The sequence below is a fragment of the Telopea speciosissima genome, chromosome 2, assembly GCF_018873765.1.
Source record: "Telopea speciosissima isolate NSW1024214 ecotype Mountain lineage chromosome 2, Tspe_v1, whole genome shotgun sequence".
Classification (NCBI taxonomy): domain Eukaryota; kingdom Viridiplantae; phylum Streptophyta; class Magnoliopsida; order Proteales; family Proteaceae; genus Telopea; species Telopea speciosissima.
In genome coordinates, this window is record NC_057917.1 from 14114239 (window position 1) to 14136698 (window position 22460).

The following is a 22460-nucleotide window of genomic DNA, read 5'->3' on the forward strand; positions in this document are numbered from 1 at the left end:
GACTTAGAAGATCCAAAAGTTTAGAGCACATTTGGAGCATATCTTGTTGCTCAAGTCTTTAATCAATGTAACTTACTAACACTTCCGAAAAAATAAGTGAAGGAAAGAGAGGATAACCCTGGGGAGGGGGGTGGGGAACCTAGGTTATTTTCACTCATTGAACTCGATTCATTCTTTTTAAATTTAAATCATTTAAATGTGAAAGATCTAGTACCTGAGAGCAAAGTTGCTAAACTTTCGATCTTGGTCAGTGTTTTTTGAGCTTTTCAGATAGAGAACCAATGTTGCAAGGTTGACCTTGCTAGCTCCAAGCTTCTCTGAGAGAACTAGCGCCTTCGGCACTTTAGAGATGATGATCTTGTTCAAAGCTTTCGAGCTTCTCAAAGAGAGAATAAACGCCTTTTAGAGGTTTTGATATTTCAATCAAGAGAGACCAGCGTCACGAGGTCAAGAATTCCCGAGTTTTAATTTTATGTCCGTCTTTAATCAAGAAATAAAAATAACAATATTAATTTACAACTGAAATTTATTCTCCATATAAAATATATTCCCGTGGAAACTAGACACCTGAAATTTTTTCCCTAAAAATAAATTTCACTTTACCTCAAAGTAATTGCATTCCCTTGGCAACCAAACATAGTCTAAGCCACGATGAAAGGGAATCTCGTGACCACGACCTTCGGATGGCTGGAGAAGGTATCGCCCAACATGGGGAGGGTGTTGTCAACTTCGTCCAATTGGGAGATTTTTTAGGACTCTAAGGTGGTAGCTGAATCCTTCCGGTAAAGGAAAACTTTTCCCATAAATTTACATTAAAAAAAATCAGCAACTAAAATTCACAACTCCCAAAAGAAGACACCTTTTTTTTTTTTTCTTTGGGGGGTATGGGGAATCATTATCCTCTCCTGTTACAGCACGGAGCTGTACTGCATCGTGCGGCACTGCAGAGGCCATGTGGCACAATGGGCCCCACATGGTGCACTTGGTCTCTGTAGCCGCCGCACAATGCAGTACAGCACCGTGCTGTAACAAGAGGATAAAAATTCGGGTTTGGGGGGGAGGGAGGGAGGTGTCTTAAGAACATTTACCTTCTGGTGCATGGCCAAGAGTAGTAAGCCAGTATATTTATATACTAAAATACGGTCTTTCCTATCATGTATCGAGCTAATACAGTGAGCCGTACCATAAAAATTTTAAAAAAAAAAAAAAAAAAAACAGCTAATACAGTGAGACAAGGATCAATAAAAGATACATGCTAACGTGATTCATAAGTGGTCAATCACGTAAGTCACCAGTTGAAGTCTATACCCTAAAACGCAACATTATGAGGATCCAGATCTCCTCCGGCCCAGCTGCACATAGCAGTCTGTGCGACATGACAGGGCCGCACGTGCAATGACTGCCTTATCCCACTTGGGCAAAGCGCTGGGCAGAGGATAAGACGATCATTGCACACACGGCCCAATCTACACCGCACAGGCTGCTACGGCCGTAGACGATCTACATTGATATTATGAACATCTTTATAGATCTAAGAACAATGAACTTCGCCTAACCATTTTCAAGCCCATCGTTCCAGAGACTCCAGGATTGCATCTTCAGTTTATTTTTTTTTAATTGATCCAGTCCCTTATTTTTGTTGTACCCAAATGGCCACTGAGAAGGGTTAATCAGTGGTGACTAAAATCTTCGAACCCACATTGCTCGTTTCTCAACTCACTCGATGGTGCCATGGCACTCAAGCATATGCATACATCACAACCACATCCACACAAACACAATCATATGCAACACCTTTACTCTCAACTACATGCATTCCTGCATTCACAAACATGTAGGAAGGTCCACCTCGTGCGTACACCCATCCTGCATTAAACACACTCCAATTTTTTTTACCAGTACAATCCACAACACAGGATATACGTGATTCAGCAAATACTAACATCCACGGAGCAATGCCCCTAATGGGCTTCGTATATACTCAACATTATACATTTGGCTGTCACAACAACCCTTGCTTCTACCCTTGCAATTACAACAGTTGGGGCTACCATACCAACTTACCTAATTTCCTTTCATTTAATTTTATGATAGAAAATATTCAGTACCTTCCAAAGGAGGATACTTTCTTGAAGAATCAACAAATTGTGCACCATGACACAATGTGGTTCAGGAGGATCTACATGTTTAGACAATTATTTGTAGCCAGACGTTTCTCAAACCATCATTGGTCATGGAGTCCATCAAACTTACTGAATAGGTGCGCAAATACTGTCGATAATATAGATCATCGTTACAAATGGATTCTGACTTAAAAAAAATATAAAAATCTGCATACTGTGTACTTCTACGAGAGCTTTATCATAAGATTAATTCAAAATCCCATCAAAGATGGAGGTGAGGCATTTTCCATTGATGTTGGAACTTTACCCTTTGAAGCTCCCAACGTTCAAAGCTTCATCCAGCTTTCCCCTTGTTTTGAAATGCCCAAACTCTTAAAAGAATTCAGAAAATAATTCACAAAAAATCATGTACTTCTTGATTCCAAACCAACTGAACTCTTTCTAAAGAGAGGTGCTTTCAACAAGATAGAAGAGTCAGATTGGTCAGAGGTCATTGAGTTTATGAAATGGCAATCACTTGCTATTTAACCTGTAGTGATCTCTTTCTCCTTTGCTTTGCACATCTCCTCTGCTGATTTGACAAACTTCTTTGTGATCTCGTCGACCTAGGGAAAGAAGATACCATCAGAGATCTTGGTTAAAAACATAAACCATTCCATGGTCACTTGATGTGTTACTCACTTCTTTCTCAAATCTCTTTGCATCGTCCTTGGGGATACTTGACCCTGCTTTCTTTATTGAATCCAATGCCTGTATAACCAAGTTTAAGAGTTAACATATTAAAATTTAAGAGGATGCAATATGATTTTCATATTTCCTCACACATGAAGTGTTCTTCAAGGTGGCCCTAACCCACATTATCCCAAGTAACTAACAAATATTCTGTTCATCAGAACTGCAAAATTTTCCTTCTAGAAAAATATTGACTCAGATGATGGTTGAAAACATCCAATTGGTCTGTGCATTTTGGTGATTACTATGATCTCCAAATGATAGACCTATTGTTTGGATGCGTAAAACTAACTACACATGCAACACACAGAGAGTTGATGGTTGATTAAGGATGGATCCTGTACCACATCCAAGGACGATGATAATCAAAAAGGCATAACTTTGGCTGGGAACAGACATCCACTTCCACCATTTCATGCTATTTAGCACCTTATTTTCCATTAAATTGTAAGTTAGGTAAGATTTAATTATCATAACCATGAAACTGTTCAGTGAATTAGATGACCACCATGGGTTGATTTGACCTAGGGAAGGCCCAGCCAACATCCTTTACCTATCCTATTTGCAAAATTAGACTACATGTTGCTGGAGTCAATGAAACTTAAAACACTTATGAACCGTTTTTGAACCATCTGTTTCTGTTGAGGCATACTGTTCCAATTTTAAACAATTATCTTACTTTCACAACCATAGTAGAACGGAAGCAAAGAACCACAAGAACCTATGTTTTCTGTGCCATACCTTTTGACGTGCTCTTCTTATGCTTTGCTTCACCTCTTCAGCAGATTTGGTGACCACCTTACACATTGCCTGATACAAAACCAATGATGACCTATTGATTATAGTACGAGATAAAAGAGGGGGGGGGGGGGGAGGACATAAGGAGCGTAGTCCAGAATGAGCTCACCTGCATGTGTTCCTTAGTCAATCTGGCAATAAAGACCGGAAGAAAACATTAAAGGAGTTGGGGGAGAATCAATCAAACATAAGAGGCTCACAGTCTACAAGAGAAGTTTGGGAAAGATAATGTTCTTCGCTCAATTAGCATAAAGAGCTTGTCCCAGGTCCAATTGCTAGCAATGGCTATTACTGGTAACTGGCCTTCCTTTGGACAAGCACAAAAAATTAAATGCAAAATATGAGTTTGAATGGAAGGATTACTTACGGTGGGATAGCAGCAACCAGTCTTTGGCTTTCCACCATTGGATTTAAACCTAAAGGAGATGAAACAATGGCATGTTCCAACTCTTTTAGGGCCTGCAGAACAGGTACACTTTATAAGGTCATAATTTCTTGAGAATAACTCAAAGTATCTTAAAGTCTACAGCACTGGCATATTGTAGTAGAATTCCCCTAGAAGAAAATGTCAAAACATGTACTCAACAGCGACAAATTTAAAAAAAAAATAATAAGAAAGAAGCATATCCAACTAATAAACATTAAACTTCGTTATAGTAAAGGTATACTCCATTACATTTGGATCATAAGGTGTTACGGAGAGAGTTTTTGAATCTATGACAGAAACAACGGCTAGATGACTCAAGGGCATCTTTACACCACCCGTTTCCACAATAATATGGTCGAGCATTCCTGTAGAAAAAAATTCACAAATGGTCATCCTAAGAATTTCGGATCTGAATGCTGGAAATTCATTTATAAAGCAGTGCATGGCACTGTACCTGCTGATGCCCTTCCTGTCCTTAATTTGCTCAGATCTCGTGATAAGGCATCCATTGCTGCCTCCATCTGTGACTGAGCAGCTGCTTTAACAGTAGGCCGGATATCCGGCACAACTCCAACTGTATCTCCATCATCATCATCATCATTCCCTACAAATGCAGATGAAAGCTGTAAGATACAAGCATGAAGATAATCGTGAACATAGTCACTGTACTAGGGAGATGGAACTCTAATTAGCAAAGTTTCTTGTACATCTGAAAACTTGTGTGGTTCCTCCACAAAAAAGCATCTATCTTGCCATGCTTGTTATATACATCACTTAACTGAAATAAATTTAAGAGCCCATGCAAACAGAATCCTAAGCAGCCAACACATCATTCACCAATGGTCTCATAACTGTTCTAGCAATACTACCACATGGGCTAAAACAAACACATAGCTAAAGGCCAGCTTGTATCTAACAAGCAAATGCCAACATTCGAGGGTGAGAAAGCATGTATTGCAGAGGTCCATTTGAGACCCTAAAGTCAATAAGACAAGCAATGCTAACATTAGATCTTGAAAAAATCAGTTGCAGTATGGCTTTTGACTCACAACCAAGACCATGTAAATGCAACAATACCCATTACAATACTTAACAAATCACTTGAAGATGTTCCCATTATTCATCAAGCGGCAAGATTGTGAAAGGAAGAGCATAATAGATGGAAAGAGAAGAAATTGAAATATGCTGAGTATAACTACTCCATGACATAAATCAATCTTAAAAGAGAACAACCATTGGAAGACTGTCGAAGACATGCATATTCCTTTTAACTTTAAAGTAAGTTCCGTAACAGGATATCCGAATGCTTACCTCAGGTCCTCAGCTAAAGACAACTTCAGGTTACAGGACAGACATAATCTTTAATTCCTACATAAAACATGCTCTATGCCCTCTACAATTCCTTCTTCATTTCTTCCTCCTGGCATGCCCCATTCAATTCATTGGGAGCCCAACTATCAAATGAAATGAATGTACCTCATGCAGATTGTAGACGAAGGAAATGGTCTGGTTCATCATAGAGCCAAATTTTGATCCAAACCAGGACATGCATTTGGGGTTTTTGGTAAATTTTAATTACTTGTTTTTATATGGGAGTTTTAGATAGAGTTAAATACGTAGGAGAATCTTTATTTAGTTTCTTGTTTGAATTAAAGTTTTAGTTCCTAGTTGAGTAGGTTTCTACTTTCCTCTTACTTATACACATGTAATCTCAATATTCAGATGAATGAAAATGAATTGAATTTGTTTGTTTGATCGAAGCCCACGTGGCCTTGGGTAGCCGATTGGCTGGGGAGCTCTTCTCCCCCCCCCCCCCTCCTGCAATTCTTACTCCTTCCTTCCCTCTCTTCTCCCTCTTCCCTGCTCCAATCCTCTTTTGATTCTCTCTTCTGTATTCTGTATTTTTTTCTGTTGTTTTCTTCTATGGCTTTCTTTTCTGTTCCTGTTTTGGGCGGTAGTCGCAGCCCACCTAAGAGTCATTCAATCTCTCTTGTGCTTGATCCTCTCAAACTTAGATATTCCAGGACGACCTTACATGCAAAATCCTATCGAGATATCTTGCGAGGATCTAGAGTTCTAAAATCTAAACCAAAATCAGATATGGTTTCAGAACTTCGACCAGATCCGTTGCAACCATTTATTGTTTAAAACTTATTTCTTGTTTTTGGTCTGATATTAGTTGGATTCAAGAGGGTTTGGATTGCGAATCATACCTTGAAGTTTCAGCTCGGTTGGACTTCTTTTGGAGGAGTTCTATCATTCGAAGCTCAAGAGGTTTCCGCTGGTTTCTGGTTTTGTTTGAGGTAGAAGAAGAAGCTGGTGATGTTATTTTAAGCAACATTATAACCATTGGCCTTCCAAAATTACCCTTACCTACTTCTTTTACCTTTGTCCTCATTTTATCATCGCTTCCAAGTTTGTCCCTGTTAAATAATTGTAAATCCTCCTATATCCTTTGTTCTACTAATCTACCAAGTGGCTCGAAATTTCTGGTTAATTAACACATTTTCATTACCCCTTTATAATTGGAATACATTTCTTTGGGCGGGCCCACAGCAATCTCAAACGGGGTTCTCGAACCCAGGATTGCATCTTTTTGTATCAGAGTCCAAATTGGCCATGGAACCCTACATTCTCAAGACCATAGTTCATTTTCTCAACGGGAGAACTGCTATTTTATTTGTAGATGAAGGGCAAAGAAAGAATTACGTATCATGGTCAGTCATGGAGATGTTATCAATGACCAACAAAATTATTTTCGATATGCATCATTAGAATTTGTCGACAATGGTTCGAAGCTCAACAGGGTGCTCTCGATCCTAAAGAAAATGTACATATGTTAAGCCCTCAAATCTAAAACGCAATTTTGTTTTGAAAGGGTTGCAACGTGATAACTCCTTAAAGCTGGTTGAGGTGACATGATGTAGATAAGTCACTCGGGACTTATTTTAGTGGAAATAAGCTTTGGGTTGGGTCATATATGTATTGGAACTTTGATCACCATAGGTTTATTCTGTAATTGGGTAATTTAATGAGCCTTAAATATGTGTAGAAAGTAGGAAAACGGGATTAATAAATTAGTTTAGTTAGAGTCCTATTTTGAGTCTGTTTTCTTTATTATTTCACTTTCTTATTCAATTTAGGTTACCTTATTGGTTAATGATAGGGTTAGGCCTTTCCTTTTTAGTATCTAAGCTTATTTTTTAGTCTTCTAAATAAGTTTGTAAGGGAGGCCAGCATTGTACACGAATTTGATTAATGAAATATTGGTTTTAGCCTTTGCGAAAATCCTGATATAGGTTGGGTGAGATGCCCAAGCTGAGATAGCCATTCCCTTCCCCCAACACCTTTCATCGGTTCTTGACTCCAAACCCTAATTTTGTCCAAATTCGAGTTCAAGAGTGCTACAAGCTGCTGTGAATTCTTTCAATTGATTGTCACATCGATTTCTTGAAGATTACCATATCAAGATCATTGCTGCTTCAATAGGTTATTACTTGGTGGGATTATTTCTTTTGGTTATCTTTTGAGATCTCATCATTCTCCTCCAACCAATGCGCCTCTTGGTGGATGAGACAACTAGAGTTATGGAGATCAACCTTGAAATCAAAAGGTTTTAAGATAATTAGGATGAAGACAAAGTACATGGGTGTATAACTTCAGTAACTCTAGGATGGGAAATGAGAGGGTGAAAATTGATGAGAGGGAGATTCTACAAAGTGATAATTTTAGGTATTTGGGATCAATCATAAAAAAAAGAAGGTGATATAGAGGATGATGTTTCACAAAGGATTAAAGTAGGATGGCTGAAGTGGAGAGGTGCATCCAGAGTGTTGTGTGATCAACGGATTCCTTTAAAGCTTAAAGGAAATTTTATAGGATTGTCATACAACCGGCTATGATGTATGGTGCGGAATGTTGGGCAGTTAAGAAGCGTCATATAGATAAGTTATGTGTAGCGGAGATGAGAATTTTGAGATGGATGTGTGGCAAAACTAGGCAGGATAAAATTAGGAATGACCATATTAAAACTGATTAAGGAGTAGCCCGCAATTCAAGATAAGCTACGAGAAAGTTGTTTGAGATGGCATGGCCACATTCAACAGAGGCCTTAGGATGCTCCAGCCCAAAGAAGTGACTTGATTTAGATTGAACATTTGAATGTACTAAAAGAGCTAGGGACAGGCCTACAATAACCCTAGGAAAAGTGGTGAGGAAAGACATGCATAGCTTACGTCTTGTTTCAAATACGATCTCAAGTAGATCTGATTGGAGGGCTAGGATCCATGCACCCAACCCCATGTAATTGGGATAAGGCTGTTTTGTTGTTGTCGTTGTTGATGTTGTACCTTTTTCTTTTTACTATTGTTATTAATATTTTGTCTTTGCAAGGATTAGTGTAGCCGGCCCCATTTAGTTGGGATAAGGCTGACTTGTAATTGTTGTTGTTGTTGTTGGGCGAGGGGAAGAAGAGAGAAAGAAAGAAGTGAAAGAGTCCTTTATATACATTTCATCTAGCTCCAACTGGTTACAGGCAATAAATATCATATAAAATGAGAGAATGCAAGTTGATCATACCACTTCAGGCACAGAAAAACCAAATGAAATCCTTAGACGAGGTGTTAACGGCAGAAATAAAGAAAAATAATTACAAAGATAAGAGACTTACTCGACTTTCTTCCTTTGGCAAACCATCTTCGACTTTCTCTCAGAAAATCAAGCCCAATTACACTGCAATCTTCGTGAGGGCCAAATATTGAATTCTCTCGTACAGGGTTGCATAAACTCCGATAGTGCGAGTATGAGAGATTTCCACAGTGGATTGAGCTTCGGAAGAAAAGAAAGTTCCTTGCTGAGAAAGCACGCCTTAGAGAGATCGCCATAGCTAGAGTTTCATTCTCCTTCACTGTGCATAATCATGTAATGTAAATGAAAGGAAAAGAGGAAAATGGGACAACCTGTATAACACTGTAGGACAAAAGAACTTGGAACTAAGATCATTAAGATCTCTTGGATTCCTTTTCCATCCAACTGATTGGGTTTGCAGTAATAGTCACTGTCTGCTCTGTCACAGTGATAATCAGTTTTTATGTTGGAAAAAAGGTGAAAGAAGCGATAATTTCACTGGCTATTCAAAGATGAATCAGGAATCACAGAAATTAGTCCCTAAGAAAAAAATTCAAAAGTTGCATATCAGCAGCAATCCTTACACCTAAAATATAAACAAGCGTGGAGAGTTTCCTGGGTCAATTAGGGGACGGGTTCAAGGGGAGATTTCTCTACCTGCTCTACATTGGGAAATCACATTGTCTCTCATTAAATTGATATTTAAAAAGTCAGAGCTAGTTCAACGAAGACAAAAGAAACGGAGAGAAAACCTCAGCACTCAAATTCTCAATAAATGAAGAACTCCATGCACAGAAACACTATAAGGTTGTCATAATACAGGCATAGAGTTTATTAATTTATTTATTTATTTCGTGATTAAAAAAAAACTGAATATAAATTAATTTACAATTTTATTTTCTCTTCAAGAAAAAACCCGCACAGAATCTTAAGATTGAAAACAAGAAACAATAGGTTCTACATAAAATCCATGAGACCATTTTATAGAGGCAGCTTCATTGACTGTAATTCCAACATAGAGCAGAAAGCAATGATATTTTGCAATACTAACCATTCCCCTCCCACTGTTAAAATCTTTATAATCCCACGTTCCCTCCTAAATGTCGAAGAAAAAAGCAAGAAAACTCCTCTGGATTATAAAGGAAAAAGAGGAGGAAGAAATCAGAAAATCGAGAGATACAACCTACTACAAATTACATCAATAAAATGGAAAGAAAAGAAATAAATGGAAACCATCTCAGTACCTCACCTGTATGGGTGTATGCACTTAGTGAGAACTTCAAGGCTTCAAAGTCCTTTCAAGTTCCATGATTCTATACTTTCTGTTTCTATTTATTTTTTCTTCCTTTGAACAAGAGCAAACAAAGGGCTTGAGGTTTAGGGTTTGAATGTTTGATATTGAGTGACAGACAAAAATGAGTTACATTTGGGTAAACCAAACGGTTAACCCAAACCAGCCACCGACCTTAGTTAATAAGTTCAGGAACGGCAATCAAACGGGTACGGATACGTACGGGAATTAAACGGACCAGATAGCAATAATACTTTTAAAAAATCCGGCACAATAAAACGTGTACGGCAATGATACGATATGTGTTTAATACGGCACCGCTATAAGTAAAAATATGGACATATATTCACTATGTAAGAGACATTAACCATCTAATAAACAAAATAATATCATGTTCTCTGTTTGGTTGGCATTTGCTTATACTTGTTATTTCTTGTGATAATGTGAGAAATGAGAATGGGCTGCTTCATTTGAAATCGTTGGGGTCCCCTGATCTCACCATGCCCTTACTATATTATACAAATTAAGAGTTGGGATCCAGATTTGAAGCACTGATTTATATGATACAAATTAAGAGTTGGGATCCAGATTTGAAGCACTGATTTATATGATAAAAATTAATAGTTGGGATCCATATTTGACACACTGTTTACATCTCCCTCACCACTGAACTCAACTTTATATGAATGAAACCTACTTCAATTACCAAATACCAACCCCTCTCCCCCCCCCCCCCCCAAATTTCTCTCCCGGCAACAACCCCACCAAAGAAAAAGCTCTTTGAAACATTGCACAGGTTTTCTCAATTATGAACAACATTGCATTGTCATTAGGGAAAATTCCAGGGTTAGATGTGCATGATCAGATGCAGTGAATGCATAAACAAAATGACAACTCACATGAGTAGTCAGATGAACAGAGCAGTGAATGCATCAACAAAATTGCATGATCACATTGCATTTTGTGAATGCATCAAGAGAATGCCAACTCACATGAGAAAAAAAGACTTACCGATGAAGACGGAGAAGAAAGACTCAGATGAACAGAGCAGTCGGCGCTGTTCCCAGTTCCCACCACTCAATGGTCGCTGCAACCGGACACGGAGAATAAGAAGAGGAACAGAGCAGTTGGCGCTTCAACCGCTTGTCCGCCTCTGCAGTCTGCAATCACCCCGCTGCAATTAATAGGAAGGGGGCAGGGGTATCTCGCCGGCCACCGTGAACGGAGAAGAAGAATAGGAAGGGGCAGAGGGGTATCTCACCGTCGGCTAGGGTTCGAAGACATAGAAATATAGAATACGGAGACTTGGGAGGTGCGGTATGGATCAGGGTTTTTTGCGTGTTTTTAGACTTTTAGTTTCGATTTTTTTTTTTTAAATTACATTAACTAAATTTTAAGTAAAAAAGTATTATATCCTTATAATACGTAGTTATAAGTGTATAATACGGTACCCAGTAAAAACACGTTTTTTACCTGATTTATGAATTTATACAGTAAAAAACATTTTTTTGAATAAAACATTCGAAACTTACTATCGACCAGTGAGGTTAGAAATTGAAAATCATCTATATTTCTTTAAGAGAGGGTGGAGGAGGATTTGAGTCCTCTGTAGCGCGACACAATGTGTAGTGCATCATCCGATGGTCCTGTGTGTTTGGGCACGCAACCCAACACACAGGTAGAGTGTTGGGTTGCATGCCCGAACACACAGGGCCATTGGATGTGCGCTACATACTGTGTCGTGCTACGGATGAGCTCAACGCGGGTGGAGGGCGGGGGCAAGGTGGTGGTAGTGGCATGATGCTGGTGAGACCATCAAGAGAAAAAGAAGGGTGGTGGTTTATTTTAACATGAAACTATTGTTTTGCCCATCAAATTAACCATGTGTTCATTAAAAAGCAAGAGTGAAATTAATTTCAATTTCAATTTCAAAACTGAAAAAACTCCTAACCTATTTCATTTGATTTCTATTTATACTCCACATGCGATATGAAATCTCACTAGGAATGGCAATCCGGTTTTCTATGATTCTCTCCAATTGTAATCTATATATTTTATGTGTCTAGTTTATCCACTTCCCTTGTTTAAGTCCATCAAGGATTACCTCTCTTGTAATCTCTATTTATACTCTTCCATTGAAGAGTGAAGATTCATGGAACAAAATATTCAACTTTAAAAGAATTGTAACGTAAAAGACAATTTTAACCTCGTCAAACAAAATAAAATATAACTCAAATCCCCAACCCTCTTCATTCATGACTGTTAAAAGCATTCCTCTCGGCCGAACCCTCTGGCGACTCTCTCTCTCTCTCTCTCGAGCGACTCAAGAGCAAATCAGTCCGGCAACTACACCTGCAACTTCCGGCGCGATTCGTATCGAGATGAGTTGTTTTATATACCGACAACTACTCTTTATACGAGCACGTTCGATGGCTGCGCCAATTTTGTTTTCCTCTCATCTTCGCCACGCATGCACCCTCCGACTGAATTAAGAAGAAGCCAACTACTTCCCTCAAACGTACAAAAGCTTCGATATACTGACTGTTGCTTTTTCCTGACCTGGACCACCTGGTACACTTGAGTACACATTCTCAGAAACTAACTGAGCTTCAGACTCCTCTTTCAGTAGTATAGAGGCATTAGCTAGTGAGGTTAGCAGGTTTACGACTCACTGTAATAGATGTGCTTTAATTGTTCCTTCGTTTCTTTTATGGGTATCACTTGGAGTGTAGGTGCGTTAGTTTTTGGATATGATCTAGAAGTGGGACTCATTCCAATGTTGGCAAAATTTACCGTATCGTCCAATCTGTGCTCTCCTTGTCTCATTTCTTCTGAGAAATGGGACTAATGTATGAAAATTGGCGTACCGAGTGCTAAAGAGCTACAAATGGATTCCGAGACTGAAATTTTGCAATGCGACTCCTCTACTTCCGCCTGCCCTTATTGTTGTGTACTGTGTGCGCCCCCACACACAAGTAAGGCAGAATGTACCGCCTTACCCCTGCCCAAGCGTCTTGCCCGATAGGGGGTAAAGTGGTACTTTCCTCTGCGCTTGTGTGTGGGGGTACACACAGTACCGGGCAGGTGGAAGTAGAGGAGTCGGATCCGAAATTTTGTATTTAGGTGCATAGGTGATGATGATTTTACGCATAAGGCTCCCGCTACTGAGGGTCATAATTATGTACACAACCTTACCTCTCTCTCAGACAGAGAGAGTGTTTCTAAACTCGAACCCATGACCACTTGGTGATCACAAATGGAGCAACCATACTATTGCATCAAAACCCACCCTCGAACTCGTACCATACACAGAAAAGAGGGTTGAGGATTGAAACAAGGATCCAAATCCTCTACGATGCGTTGCCCGTAATGACCTGAGCGGCGCAGGCTGAGCCATGCGTGCAAAGACTGCCTTACCCCTGCCTAAACGTCTTGCCCAAGCGGGGGTAAGGCGATCATTGTGCGCACGGTCCAGTCTATGATGCACAGGCCGCCACGGGCAACTGCGCTGTAGAGGATCTGAATTGTTGGAACAAACGTATAACAAGAATTCTAGAAATTCCTTGGGAAATAAACAAAACGAGAAGAGGGAAAAGGGCTTCACAAGTTCACATGCAACCAGAAAACTGTAAAAACCAGTCTTCTTAATCAAGGAGAGAAACGAGAATAAATGAATAATAAAGAACGAAATCACTCTTTCACACAAAAATCATTGAGATAGATAGAAACTTTTAAAAATTTTTTCTTTGTTTTTAATTACTCTTCACCATGGTTTTGCATGACATCCAAAGAACACTACTAGAATTATTAACTTCCCTCTCCCAATGCTCGCCGAGTATTCTCTCCAGTTCATTCGACCGGCAAGGGATGGTGAGAGCACCTTCTTGATTAAAACCAAACTCCTCCGCCGCCTGCTCTAATAGCCTTAAAAACGCCGGATTTGTGAGGTAACTCAATGCCACAACGAACCTCTTGGGCTCACCATCGTCGTGTGCAATCACTGCAAAGTGACCTTCCTTCACATCTTCCGGCACCACCGATGATGAGTTACCCATTTCTTCAAGTTCATGATCTGTTAAGGAAGCCGGTCTCTTAGACAGTGAGAAGCTCTTTTGTAGCTTCTCTATTACAAACTTGAGCTTTACAATGCCTTTCTTCTTCCTACTAAGAGTTCTAGACTTACCCATGCCTATATATGTTTTATCTGTTTTGGTGATGCTACTACCTTGGCTTGGCTGGCCTGCTTCATATATATTATTTAGGACGAAAGAGAGAGAGACCAGGGCAAGTGAGTGAAGTTTCCAGAGCCTATGACACGTCCATTCTGCCTAGTCATGTCACCCTCCACGCTATCAGTATTCTCTACGGATCTTTATCGTCTCCATTTATCTGCCTCTCCATTTCCTCCATTACATCTTATAGGAGGGAAATAACCACCCAACCCTCTGCCCGAACACACTATCCGGGTGGGGTCCACTCCCCCTATTAAATGTAATGGAGGAAATGGAGGAGCAGATAAATGGAGACCGATAATTTTCCATTCTCTGCTCCCCACTTTTTAATCTCCCTTGTTTTAAAGAAAATTATCTCCTCCAATTCCCTGCCCAGCCAGTTCCCCCCAAGTGCCTGTAATAAAGGGGGTGGACCCCACCTAGTCAGATCGTTTGGACAGGGTTAGGGTGGTCATTGTGCCCCTAGGTCTAACCCCTTATTACAAGCACTGGGCCGGGCAGGGAATTCGAGGGGACAAAGATCTTTTAATTACTTTTGAAATTACTTAGGGTTGTTAATTGGTCACTCGGACCGGTTTCACGAATTTCGATGTGAGAAAGAGTGAGTTTAAAACATGATTTAATAAGGGTGCATTGGTTTCAGTTTGATTTCAATTTTTTATCGGTTCGGTTTTGATTTACCATGTAAATATATTCAAATGTAAATTTTTTTTTGTAAAAAAAATACGTATTGTAATGAATTTTGATCTGGTATCGGTTTATCGGGCATATAGGTTTCGATTCGGTGTCTTATCGATTTTGGTGCGGTCTGATTTGGCTTCAGTGTCACAAAACCTCAGTCGAAAACATGATCCAATAAGCTCATATCGGTTCGGAGTAAATTTTGACACGACACCCCTAGTATTACTATATATGTAGTTCTTAATTAGTAGAGGAAAAAACGATATGAAACAAGTAATTAATCTGTATCTTTAATACAAACCAAAAACCATTAATTTCTTATTTTGTATGAATCTTTTTATGGGTATATGTGTAACATAAATTGGCATTGATGTACAGAAATGCCTTAGCCTCTTCCTTAGGTCCTCAACCCACTGGCAAGAATTTTTCCTTCAAATGGATGGCCAGACCACTACAGAAGTGATATCTAGATTATTCCTCTTGACAGTCATGAGTCAAGACCTCACACTTGTGAACAAGTCCCTCCACAAGAAGGTAATCTAGTGAGGCAAGAACCTAATAAGGCACCATCAATACACAAGTTATGAGGAATGAATTCAATTCTAGATCTAGATAAGGATTTGATGCCTAGGTATTTATAGATAGATACTAAGGACAAGCAAAGAATGATTCTTAACAAAGATTATAGACAAGGATTCTATATATATAACAGTTCAATTAACCACAAGATTTTGACACAAAGTGAATATATGCAATAAGGAAGAACCATCTCTTTTGAATTTAATAATGACAAATCACAATCATAATGTGAGGGAGGACATTGGCGCAATAGTATAAGGATGCTACATTGCGATTTAGTGATCGTGGGTTCGAGTCGGAAAATAGCCTCTCAATGAAACAGGGTAAGGCTGCAAGCATTATGACCCTCTCCAGACCCCGCAGTGACGGGAGCCTTGTGCACTAGATACGTTAATTTTATATCACAACATGCTGCCATTAAATCACACTGGATTAATTAATATTCATTCATTCACATTAAAAGGTGGTTGAATGGCAACACTTGTTCATAGGGTAGATAGAGAAACTGGATACTATTTTCTAGCAAGATGAGCTAGTGCTTGATATTCTCACTTTACATATATGGTGCTTTGATTCTTTGCTCCACAAGAAACTAACGAGGAACTTAGAAAAGCATCAGAGTAGCCAAAAAAGAGGAGCATTCCTTGTTTTTGGGGATTCTTACAGAGTCACTATAAAAGAAATCTTGTCTTGATGAGTACAATTTATCCACTCAATTTCAAAATTGCCACTGAATTCAGAATTTTATCCAATCACAACCAGATATCTGTCTCAAGAATTTTTTTTGGGGGGAATTAGATTCTTTTTTTTTTTTAGCATCTCTTTTATTCACAAACAAACATTATGAATCCAGTGCATTGATATGTAACGCACAAAATTAGACTGTAAATGTAAGAACGTCTTAAGTTTGGGACCAAAATGAACTATCATGAAAATGTTGGAGTTATAGAGGTATACTCCTACATCGGTTATCTAGGACTTTGGATGTGTCTTAATATATCCTTGGGCCATCTCCACTCAATGCGTTAAGATTTTGGATTGGATCCCCATGTGGTATTTCATGGATTATCCTACTTTATTTAACAACAAAATAAAGTTTGTGGGTCAATCGAGAACGGTAAATTAGAATGGAGAGCAGAATGATAGATTTAATTTAGAAAATAAGATACCATCCAACCAAGGCCTATATAAGGTTTTAGAGATGATGGATGAGATGTGAATAAGGTAGCTTCTGTCATGGTAAAGGGAGGCAAAAGATAATCTTTACGTATTGATGGAATTTAACAAAGAGGAGAAAGAATGAGGATGTGGTTGAAGAAGGTGCAAGTGCTAGAAAGGATTAGCTTGATGTAGTCCATTCATTGGGAATAAGACATCTGTGAAATAAGGGCAATTAGTAAGGATGCATAATAGGGTGACTAAGGGAAGTCTTATTTCCAGTCATTAAGATAGAAAAAATGATGCAGCAACAAAGGTGACATGGGATCTTGGGCATTGAAACCTTGTGAATAAAGAGAAGAACTAACAATGAAAATATTTTGTTGTTTATGGAAAAAATAATAGAAAATATATTTGGGAATGTGATTAGACTGTATTCAATCAAATTGCACCATCTATGATTCATTTTAGTGCTTGTTAACTTCTGCTCCAACTGTCTAATTGACTTACTTCCCCCTTTTTTATTTGGTAGATCAACTTTAATCTTTGTTTATCGGATTTGGTTGTATCGAAACGTATCAATCTCTTCCTTCACACTTCTCCCTTTGGTATAATCAGAGAGTAGAAAAAATAAAGCATTGCCCGTCATTTTTAGGGTTTTTTCCACCGCTGTGTGTTAGGTTTTTTTTTCCGTTGATGTGCATGTTAGGTTTCTCTATCATTAGTGAGTGTAATTCTTACTTCCCATCTCCTCCTCCATCATGACCCTTGGAACAGCTATCGGAGACGATGCCACCAACGACGATGATGATAAAGACGACGACAAACCTGCCTGAAAAAGCATCCCCCCTTTCATGGATCATCATTGCCCCGCCTTCCTCTCTGTTTCACCGTCTTCTGTAGCCGCCTCCCCCTTCCGCCCAGCTCCACCGCTCTCTGTACCCACGCCCTTTCCATCTTGCTCCGCCTCCATCTACACCCGCACCCCTTCTGCCCTGCACTCACCATGGCTATCACAGCCAATAATTTCTGCCTTCCCCCTTCCCCTCCCCTAAAGCTCCCCGTTTTATGGTCGTTTAGGCTTTTTTGCCATCGTCGACAATCAATCGCAGGTTTTGTGCTCTAATTTTACGTTGTAGTTTCTAGGCTCTATATGGACAACACCGAGGGGCACCCAATAAAGGGAGGTTTTTCTTTTTTCTTTGTTTGTGTGTTTGCAGGTGATGCCGACTCTGGTGCTGGTGGCACCGAGGTTATCATCAACTCCGAAGATCCAGTCGCCGTTCAATCTTCACCAATCCTCTCCTATCGTCGGACGAAGCTTCACTTGTCGATCCAACAAATCCTTGCAAATCTGTTCGAAAGTAGGTTGTGGCAGCGATTCTGGTGGTCTTCTTGCCATCAATCGAAGCTCCACTTGTCGATCCAACAGCTCTTTGTCGATCCGACAAGTCTATTTGAAAGTAGGTTGTGGCAGCTAAGGGTGTTAAACGTCCTGGTTTCAGTTAAAAAGTTCGATTCGATTCGGTTCGGTTTTGAATGCTTGAGGGTAGAAATCGTAATTAGACCGTTTAACTAAACGGTCTCATAATCAAAACTTAGACTATTTTATAAATGGTTTCTTTTAAACAGTTTTTAAATGGTTTCAGTTAAGTGGTTTTTAAACGGTTTTACACAGTTTTGGTTAGACGGTTACTAGATGGTTTCATAAACCATTTACTAAGTCTAATTTACACTGTTTACCTGCTACATTTTTTAAAAGAAAATGGGGGCCTTTGGCAGTGCATATAACCATTAAGGAAGATGTATATAAAAATTAAGAATGAAATAAGAACAACGGAAGCCATGGTTAGAGCTTCAAAATACAGAGACCCAGAAGCACATAACAGTACGAATCAATAACTCCCATGAAACTGAGGTTTTTAAATGGTTAGACGGTTTGGTTATAATCGGTTTTAATTGGATTACATGGTTTAAAATCGTTGGATTAGTCGATCTAAACCGAACCGAACCGATTAAATAAATGGTGTCATTTGTAAAACCATAACCGGACCATTTAACTAAACGACCTGCCGATTTCGATTTAAACGGTTTGGTTTCGATTTGGTTTTGACACCCTTAGTGGCAGTGTGTCAGAACGCATGGGCTATGTGGCGTTGGACTGTTCGGCACGTATGGGGCCCCCTCTATTGACATGTATGTGCATGCGCTTAAAATTAGCTATGTCTACAGCTTGTTATCTAGGGAAGTGGTTGTGACTCAACCCCTAGTCTGGATGACCCAATCAATGGCATGTGAGATCAGGTCAATTTTCGCTCATTGGTTTTGGATACCGTAATCCATACCTTGCATTTATCATGTTCTCTATCTGTTTATGTATTTCATTTTCTTTTGCTTGACATTGGGCGCGCATGAATGAATAGCCCTCTTTCTTACAAAAAATAAAAAAGACTTTAATCTTTGTTTAATACATTTTACTTACTAAGCCTTTGGCTTGGCTTGTGTACCATCAAATAGGGAAAATGATGTATATACGTTCTCTCACATATCCTCTCTCCTCTTTTATCATTATTTGTAGATCTCCTTTTGTACACTCTGATACCAATTGAAAGGGGCATTTCCCTCTCTAGCGTATAAGATGTCAATACACAATGCTAGTGTATCGATTCCTCTCCGTATAAAATATTTTATATATTCTTGAGAATTATATAATTCACAAAACTAAATAAATCATTGTTCTACCTGACATTAGCTACATTATTATCTACTGAAAATTAAGAGAAAAGTTGGTTGCTTAATTTATCTTTGGGAAAAAGAATGATGCTTGATCGCGTGGGTCCTGTGCCTAGACACAATAGCGTGTGAAATTATCGCCTAGACCCTCTTAAAATAAAAAATCTCATCCATATTAATGCCCTTGTCTATACTCTCATTAGCCCTCGTGCTGGTGTAGGAGCTACACAACCAAGTAGTGATCTCTTGCCCTATATATGAAGCTAATTGTGTAGAGGGCGGACATCGGCACAATGTAAGGTTGCAAAATTGTAACCTAGCGATCACGGGTTCGAGTCAGGAAACAATGTCTTTGCAAAGAAAGGTAAGGCTACATACATTATGACCCTCCCCAAACCCCGCAGTTACAGGAGCCTTGTGCACTAGGTATGCTCTTATATAAATCTGATTGTTTATCTAGGTAATTATGTGTCATTAGGTTAAAAGAAATTATTTTACTATTTTACATTAAAGTATTCAAATGAGGGTATTGTAATAGATACTCGGTAACAATTGAGGGAGTTCAGATCCTCTCCAACGACATAGAAGAGGATTCCTCTCCAATGACCTTCTAATGCCACGTTTGATGTCAATTAACGGAGAGTTAGCTTCCATTCCCTATCTTTTTTTCTTTTTTCTATTTTTCTTTTAGCTCTCTCCCTTTATTTTAGGAATTCATAAATCATGATTGAGCTGAAATAGGTAATTAAGATATGGCCCAACCGTGTTAAAACCTTAACTACAAATCGTTAAAGTTATTATTTTTTTTTTTTTGTAGAAGTTAAAGTTAAATTTGAAAGCTTTGACTAGAGTGTTTAACATGGTATTAAGTATTATCGCATCATCCACGATATGTATCGTTATCATATCACTCGTATCAGGGCGATATGTAACAGTTTCAATTATGGCCGATCCAGATATTGTGTCGATATCGTATCGGTGACACGGTACAGATAAGGGGTAAAACAGTCAAATAACTTCTTTTAAAGGGAAATCAAGGACAATTTTGTAAGATATGGTCGATCCTTGTTAATACTGTAGCGGTATCATATTGGTTTTGCAAGTGACCAATACCTGATCCAATACCATGTGCTAAAACCATGGGTTTTGGTAATCGATATCGGTGTCTACCGATCCAGATCGGTTAGTTTTACCCCTGCTTCCTTTAAAAAAAATTAGATTTTTAATTTAAATTTTTACCCTTGTCTGTACTAGTCCATCGAGATGAGATCGGTCAGGGATCAGTATTGGTCTCAACCGATACTGATACGAATTAGACAATATGATATCGATACTGATACGAATTGGCTGATCCAATACCGATTCTGATATGAATTGGCCGATCCGATTCCAACTTTGACCTTAATTCACACGATAGTTGATGCAAGATCCAAATCCTCTACGGCGCGCTGCTTGTCCTGCGCCGTGCTGCCTAGACACATGGCCGCGGGCAGGGGTAAGGCGATCATTACGTGCGGCCTTGTGTTTATGCAACACAATGCAAGACGGGCAACGTTAGAGGATCCAAATTAGTTGATGCAGCACTTGCAGTGTATTTTTCAAAACACAGACACAGGCGAGAGTTGTAAAGAGATAATGAAGAGAAACCAATGTGAGTTGTAGGATTCTTTCACATAAGGTGTGTGGGAGAGAGAGAGAGAGATTATCGATGGAAAAACCTATGATTTGAATTCCATTTACTTATACTTTGTTGTTTTAATTGAAATAAAAAAATCAAAAAAAAAACTTCAAATTTTTTGAAGACTGGACTATTTTATAAGATGTCTCTTTAAAGTGAAAGTGGAAAATGGGTAAGAATGGAAACAAAAGAGTGTATTAAGAGTTGTGATATTTAGCCCAAAATAACATTGTGGATCAATATTGAACCAACCCCGTCATCAAACTTGCTCGTGGTTGTAATTTTTCAAATGAGAAACATTTGGTTTTAATCTTGTACAGGTATGAATATTGTCTGAATGAAAATTATGAAGATTTCGATGTTGTATTTAAATTTCTTGTATGGATGATGAATTCCTTATTACATTCAAGTAAACAAATGAAAAAATGAGTAATGAACATCAAGCTTGTAAAGTAATCACTTTATTTCATTGATTATAGGAACCTTCCATTTATATTCATGGCTCTGAATCCTTGATCTAACTTAATAAGATTTTGTCAAGCTCCTCCACTAAAATATACAAAAATCACAATAAGCATAGCTATTATTATATGACCTATCATATTAATTGTATTATTCAAACTGCGGATCTCTTCCCTCATCTTTTGCAACTCTTCTTTCACCTCCAATTATGTACTTCTTCACCTACAATTATTGGAGTATTATCTCTACTCGCAAGAAATTCACTTGGAGCATCTATGGGTTCATACCATGAGAAAAATCCAAATCTTTTTTTTGGATAATCTGGGTAGCAATAGTATAGTTTGTTCGTATTCTGGCAAGACTCTGAATTCTCACTACTGTCTTTTTTTGACATCAACATCTTAAGTTCTGGTACTTTAATGGACTTGGGAAGTTGTTATTCACACTACTTAATGACATAGTTTATCTGTAAAATAAACAAATTGATTATCAGACTAGTGAGAATATATATGTATAAAGTTCATAAAATAGAATATGCAACTATTAGAATTCATTGAGCATGGTCTTTCTTTTACCAAATAGAAGTAATCAAGTTCAGTGATGTAAAACCCACCTCTAAACCGAGTTTAATTGAATTTGTATGATTTCAGGTTTAGGTTCAGCAACCATATATGCCTCAATGTTGTGGGCTTTATTGGTTGAGAATTCAGACCAATCCCCCAGTTCACCAATAACAGATCCTGAAGAATCGATTGATGTAGTTATCACGGGGTCTGAGGAACCAGATGGGACCTCACATATAAGTTTTGCATGTGAGAAATGTTGGATAGAGCATATGCAAAACCTGTCAATCTCAGAGGTCGAGCAATAGGTAAGGAACCAGTTAGTAATTCTGTATGAAACTATTATCTTGTTTTGTCAAAGAGGGATCGTTTCGGCT

General features: G+C 38.7%; 2 protein-coding genes across 3 annotated transcripts; both read right to left on the reverse strand.

The window, feature by feature from the left end:
* Nucleotides 1-2245: 2245 nt before the first annotated feature.
* Nucleotides 2246-10005, reverse strand: LOC122653065 (ribosome-recycling factor). Of its 2 annotated transcripts, XM_043846998.1 has the most exons (9): nt 9969-10005; nt 8750-8991; nt 4535-4684; nt 4330-4445; nt 4021-4112; nt 3763-3784; nt 3597-3665; nt 2805-2873; nt 2246-2728 (listed from the first exon to the last, which is right to left on the reverse strand). In XM_043846998.1, the coding sequence occupies exons 2-9, from the start codon at nt 8961-8963 to the stop codon at nt 2648-2650; spliced, it is 813 nt and encodes a 270-aa protein (XP_043702933.1). In that variant the 5' UTR covers nt 8964-8991; nt 9969-10005; the 3' UTR covers nt 2246-2647. The 2 variants fall into 2 exon arrangements, with proteins under 2 accessions (XP_043702933.1, XP_043702932.1); XM_043846997.1 differs by lacking the exon at nt 9969-10005 and having other exon boundaries at nt 8750-9022.
* Nucleotides 10006-13749: 3744 nt separating this feature from the next.
* LOC122650476 (auxin-responsive protein SAUR32-like) lies at nt 13750-14191 on the reverse strand. Its single transcript, XM_043843889.1, has one exon. It carries the CDS (start codon nt 14182-14184, stop codon nt 13750-13752), a length of 435 nt encoding a protein of 144 aa, XP_043699824.1. The 5' UTR covers nt 14185-14191.
* Between the last annotated feature and the right edge of the window lie 8269 nt (nt 14192-22460).